The sequence below is a fragment of the Equus przewalskii genome, chromosome 18 (assembly GCF_037783145.1).
Source record: "Equus przewalskii isolate Varuska chromosome 18, EquPr2, whole genome shotgun sequence".
NCBI lineage: Eukaryota > Metazoa > Chordata > Mammalia > Perissodactyla > Equidae > Equus > Equus przewalskii.
The window spans coordinates 2745109-2751247 of record NC_091848.1 but is presented as its reverse complement, the minus strand read 5'-3'; the positions used below and the strand labels follow the sequence as shown (position 1 = coordinate 2751247).

Genomic DNA, 6139 nt, shown 5'->3' with positions numbered 1-6139 from the left:
AATGCAAAACAAAAACAAAACCGAAACTCTGTTTGTGAAGTGAGAAACTTGTTTTCCTGGGCTGTAATATATAATAATAGGACAATACTTTTTAAAATGATAGCAATTGTTCCTGGCAGTACTCCAGCACTTCACTGACCTCACCTAACCCGACAGAAAAGAAGAAAAGTGAAAGAAAGACATTGAAAGGGGAAAGGAAAAGGAGGTAGAAGGAGGATAGGAGGGTGAAAGGAGAGAAAGGAGATGCCCTTAACCGCCACCCGCGCCCCGCTCCTGCTCGTTCTCCTTGGAGGCAGCATGAAGTCATAGCAACTGTATCAAGTAGATGTTATTATCCCTTCGTGTCCTCTTATGACTTCCCTTTCTTAGTTTATGCTCTAGAAAGACTAGAAAGGTGAATGTCAGCCAGTGACAGTGGACATACCTGAGAAGTAGCTATGCAGACCTGGCGCTGTACTTGTTCATCCTGAAACTAACAAGCTTCCTCTCGCGAAGCTAGGCAAGTCTCACGTGGCCTCTATTAGGGTGACCATATATCCAGGACAGTCCCATTTACACTTGTTTTCTGACACATTCATTATTAACACCCCTTCCACTTTCAAATCTGTCCAAGTTTGGACGATAAATGGTGTGAACCATCCATGCATGAGCCCTGCTTGCGCGGCACCGGCCTGCAGCCTCCTCTCCTCTTACTCGGTGGCCATCACACTTCTCTCCAGAGTTGTGGAACTGCTTCCAGTTCCCTGGACACACCTTGCTATTTCACCCTTCTTTTTGATGAATTCTGTGCTTCTTAAGTTCCTGTTACCTTATTTATAGCAATATTCATGCCATGTCTCCTTCATTAGACTATTATTCCTTGAAAATGGAGACTGCTTTGATTACATCCGTATCACCAGTGTCTTGCATTATATCCAGACGTATTACATGCTAAATACAAGTTTGATGAATGAATGAATAAAGCGTGTCAAAATTATATATTTAGGGGCTGGCCCGGTGGCACAGCAGTTAAGTTTGTGTGGCCCGGGGTTCGCCAGTTCGGATTCCAGGAGTGGACCTACACAGGGCTTGTCAGGCCATGCTGTGGCAGGCGTCCCACATATAAAGTAGAGGAAGATGGGCGCGGATGTTACCTCAGGGCCAGTCTTCCTCAGCAAAAAGAGGAGGATTTGTGGCAGATGTCAGCGCAGGGCTAATCTTCCTCAAAAAAGAAAAGAGAAAAAAAGAAACAAAATTATATATGTACATAGACAAACACAGGAAGAAAATAGGCAAAAGTGAAATTCATAATCACATTAGATTTTTAAATGTTTCAGATGATTTAATATTTTAAAAATATTACTTTTATAATAAAATATTTATTTTCTAAAATGACAAGGTTGTTCATACAGTATTTTTAAAAGATTTACAAAAATAGCTCCAGGGCTGGCCTGGTGGCATAGTGGTTAAGTTCTCATGCTCTACTTTGGAGGCCCAGATTCATGAGGTCAGATCCCAGGCGTGGACCTATACCACTCAGCCAACCATGCTGTTGTGGCGATCCACATACAAAATAGAGGAAGACTGGCAAAAAAATTAGTTCAAACCCAGTGTTTGACATTGGGTGTGTCCCCGATAAATACTGAATTATTATTATTATTATTATTTTTGGCGAGGAAGATTGGCCCTGAGCTAAGATCTATGCCAATCTTCCTCCACTTTGTATGTGGGATGCCACCAAAGCATGGTTTAATGAGCAGTGTGTAGGTCCATGCCTGGGATCTGAAACTGCGAACCCTGGGCCACTGAAGTGGAGCACACAAACCCCACCACTATGCCACCAGGCTGGCCCCATTCAGTTACTTCCTAAAGGGTGAAGTTGCAAGTGTTCTGCACACAGTAGACAGACAGTGTTTGACATTGGGTGTGTCCCCGATAAATACTGAATGAATCTCAGATTTATCCTGAGTTAGAGGAGAAATAAGGCAGGTATAAACAATGGAGACCTGTGCAAACCTAGGATTGGGATCACTATTTCACTGAAGTGAAAAGGGAACAATTCAATTAATGGCGATCAGATGCCCAGTTCTTTGGGGCCCCTTGCTGTTGGTGGGGCGGACAATCAGGACACTGAGAGCCTCACACATAGCTGGGGCTGAAGGGGTCTGTGCCGTCTGTCCTCACATGAATCCTGTCTTTGCCAGGCAGAAAGAAACATGCCAGCCCTCCCACGCTCCAGACACAACCCTCGGACTGTCCCTCTGGGGTTGGAGTGTCTCCTTGTTCATTTTAATCTTATTTTGGAGAGGGAGGATAAAAATTTGGGGGTGCCAGGGAAGGGGGCCAGCATTTGTTCTGCCAGGAGACTGCTCTGATGGTGATCATCTAATTCTTCCTTGTCCAGAAAAGGTAAGAATTGTAGGTATTTTTACATGTTAGCTAATATGCAAAACTTGTGAGAGGAGAGGAAAGAAAATTGTCATCAGTCAGGTGTCAGGTTCCTTGATATGTGTTTTCACATTCATTAAGTGTAATATAATAAATTATCACAACATCCCTGTTTTTATCACTATTCAACACTTAGTAACTGCCAGAGGCTAGATTTGAACTCAGATCCCATGGTCTACCCATGTGAAAGGAAAGCTCTCCGCCTTTGGTGATGTGGATGAAAGTGGCGGTTCTGTCCAGGAGACAACAGCACTTGGAAAAGCTTCATAGGTTGGAACATATCATTCTTCACCACATCAAAGGATAACTAGGATGCTGTTATCAACTAGGATAAGAAGTACCTATTCACATTACATGTTCAGGAACAGAGTATATTTCTGACAACTGAGTGTAAAAATATTTGAGGTCTGGAATTTTTACTTGCAACAAGAATGGAAAATTAAAAATTAAGCCTGGCTTCAGTGGTGGTTGCATGGATGTTTTCAATTTGTGATAACTCATTGAACTGTACATTTATGATTTTTGCATTTTCTATATGTATGTTATACTTCAACTTTCAAGTTTATTTTTTTAAAAAGACCAATAAAAAAGATATTTTAGAAAAAACGAAGGACGTTGCAAATCTACACAGCTACATCCTGATTCTTTCTTCTTGACCTGTGAACAATAAAGATAATGGTATAAGTTGCCACTTTCTTCCAAGAGATAAGTCAGTGCATAGTTAATTTTCTAATTTAGGAGTTTTTGCCTTCCGCCCTCATGGTAAAAAAGTAAAGAAAATGTTTCTTTCTTTCCTGTAAGATCACAGAGCCTGCCAATAACTCTCTCTCAATCCTACCTTTATTTGTGTAATCTCAGAATCATTTACAGAAGACAAATACTGTGCCTCCCCTCAGGTTTGGCTGGGACAAATGAATCTATAGATGCTGTGAGACAGTAGGAAAGGATGTTGAAACGTTTATAGACTTTCTCATGAAAATTAACATTGAGAAAAAAGTTATTTTACTCCCTTTCACAGAAGAGAGAGTCATATTTTGATTTGGATATAAGATTCATACAGAATTTAACCCCTCCTTTGGTTGGCCATCTTGGAAACAAATGGGAAACAGAGTGAAGGCATATATGTGTGATTGTCCTTATTATAAACAGAACAAATTAAAGCACCAACGGTGGATCTCATGAAGAATATATCATCATGTTTAATATGAAATAAATGTTCAGCTTTTCCTTTTTAAATGTAATTTATTGAAAATATGGAGGTGGAGAAGAGCTCGAGAGGTAGTACGGCAGTGAGAGTCTTGCACATTCATCTTTGGACGCAGTCTTACAGGTCAAGCAGAACTATTTTTCTGTGTTACTGCAGACTACAGCCTAATTCAATTATATTCTTTTTTTCCACATGTTATTTTGAAAAATTTCAAACTTACAGGAGAGTTAAAAAATAGTACATTGAACACCCAATATCCCTCACCTAAATCCATTAATTGTTGACTTTTGCCACATTTCTGCTTTCTCTATGCACGTGTTTGCTGAACCAATTGAAATCCGCTTGCTATCACCCCTAAGTACTTCAGCATGTATCTCTGTATAACAAGCACGTTTCCTACATAACCACCATACTGTGACGGCACTCAAGACATTTAACATTGACAAATAACACCGCCTAATATACAGTTCATAAACAAGTGTCCCTAATTATCATAAAAATGCCTGTAATCAATTTTTTTGACAACGGATCCAATCAAAGATGGCACAATGCATCGAGGAGTCGTGTATCTTTTAATTCAGAACATTCTTCCCCCTGCTTCTTTTTTTTTTCCTTCTGCCTTTCATGACATAGACATATTTTGAAGAGGCCAGGTCTGTTGTCTTGTAGCATGCCCTACAATCTAGACTTTTGTGATGGTTTTCTTATGATAGTTAAATATGTTTACAGAATTAAAAAACTACACGTGTATATACTGTGCATTCCTATTGTTTTTCCATGTACCTCCTGTGTTTTCGCATTTCGGAAACGTTGCTCACACAGGCCATCTCTTTAATAAATGCCCTTCCCCACCAGATCTCTACAAGGCACCGTTCAGTATTTAACTTTCTGTAGATGATTTCCCTGATGCCCTCCATCCTAAAATAATCTTTGAATAACTAGAGAAATTCTACAAACCACTTATAGAGTTAAGCTTTTATTCTACGATCAAACCATGCTCCTGTGCTTGTATAAATCTTCGATTACCTCTAAATTTCCAACATCTGGAAAAGAACAAGCTGCAGCATCACCCAGGCAGGCCCCTCCCAAGTCTATTCACCCACAAAGAATTTTCCCTTTGAGCCACTCTGACACTGGCTGGTTACTCACACCACAGATTCCTCAGGATTGGCTGAGACCGCAAATAAAACACTGTTTGCCCATAATCAAGTTGATACGCTACAGCATAAATGCACGCAAGTTCCTAGTCTAAAAATATAACATGAAGTGTTTGCTCTCTTCTTTCCTCCTAATGTTTTCATACAAGACTTGGAGAGGAAACATCGTATCTGGCCGAAAGAAAAGGTCTTTAAAGAAAAGAAAAACCCTAAAATGGGTCTTTTGAGTTCTAAAAACTTCAAATCCAAGCAAGCCCAAATTCTTCTTCTGGGACTTGACTCTGCTGGGAAGTCTACTCTCCTTTATAAGTTAAAGCTTGCTAAGGATATTGTGACCATTCCGACGATAGGTTTCAACGTGGAAATGATCGAGTTGGAAAAGAATCTTTCACTCACCATCTGGGATGTTGGAGGCCAGGAGAAAATGAGAACCTTGTGGGGCTGTTACTGTGAGGGCACTGATGGGCTGGTGTATGTTGTGGATAGTACGGACAAACAGCGACTGGAAGACTCCAGGAGAGAGTTTGAGCACATCTTGAAGAATGAACACATTAAAAATGTGCCTGTTGTCCTACTAGCCAACAAACAAGATGTGCCTGGCGCTCTGACTGCCGAGGACATCACCAGAATGTTCAAAGTGCAGAAGCTCTGCAGCGACCGGGCCTGGCATGTGCAGCCCTGCTGTGCCATCACTGGGGATGGGCTGACGGAGGCATTCAGAAGACTAACTGGATTTGTGAAAAGCCACATGAAGTCGAGAGGAGACACCTTAGCATTCTTCAAGCAGAACTGACCTCCACGTGGTGAAAGAGACACTGATGAAGCTGAAAGGGTAATTTTTTTCAAGAGTGAGAAGAGCAAGTTGCTGAGTTGGCAAGCTTTTCCTGATATGTTATTTCACCTAAATTCAGTTAAACAACTCAGAATAATATTTAGAAAATACTATTTTTGGCCAGGCACTTTAGCAAACTATGTGGTAATGATAATTGAAAATTAAAAATTTACCATTTTGTGCATGTTGGATGAATCAGAATAATCAGATTTGGGACCAAATAAATGATTGCTTTATTATTTGCATATTTTTATATGATTATTAGAACGAAGTTTAAGTAAATTGCCTGCTAATAGAATCAGAATTCTTCCAGATTGTTTCCAGCAGTTACAGGTATTAAATTTTCACCATGCACCAAGTAATAGCTGGGTGGTGTATAAAAGGAACTTTAAATTAGGGAGAGGTGAAAATTTGATGTTAACATTTTGTAAATCCCACCCCTAAATAAAGTTTTTCCTCTGGATTCCTGCCAGCTTTGTGAAATCTATTGCTGGGAACTTTCTGCACCGAGTCAAA

At 40.3% G+C, this 6139-nt stretch overlaps 1 protein-coding gene across 1 annotated transcript; it reads left to right on the top strand.

The window, feature by feature from the left end:
* Positions 1 to 4877: 4877 nt before the first annotated feature.
* Positions 4878 to 5722, top strand: ARL14 (ARF like GTPase 14). Its single transcript, XM_008538652.2, has one exon. The coding sequence runs from the start codon at positions 5006 to 5008 to the stop codon at positions 5582 to 5584; it is 579 nt and encodes a 192-aa protein (XP_008536874.1). The 5' UTR covers positions 4878 to 5005; the 3' UTR covers positions 5585 to 5722.
* The last annotated feature ends 417 nt before the right edge of the window (positions 5723 to 6139 follow it).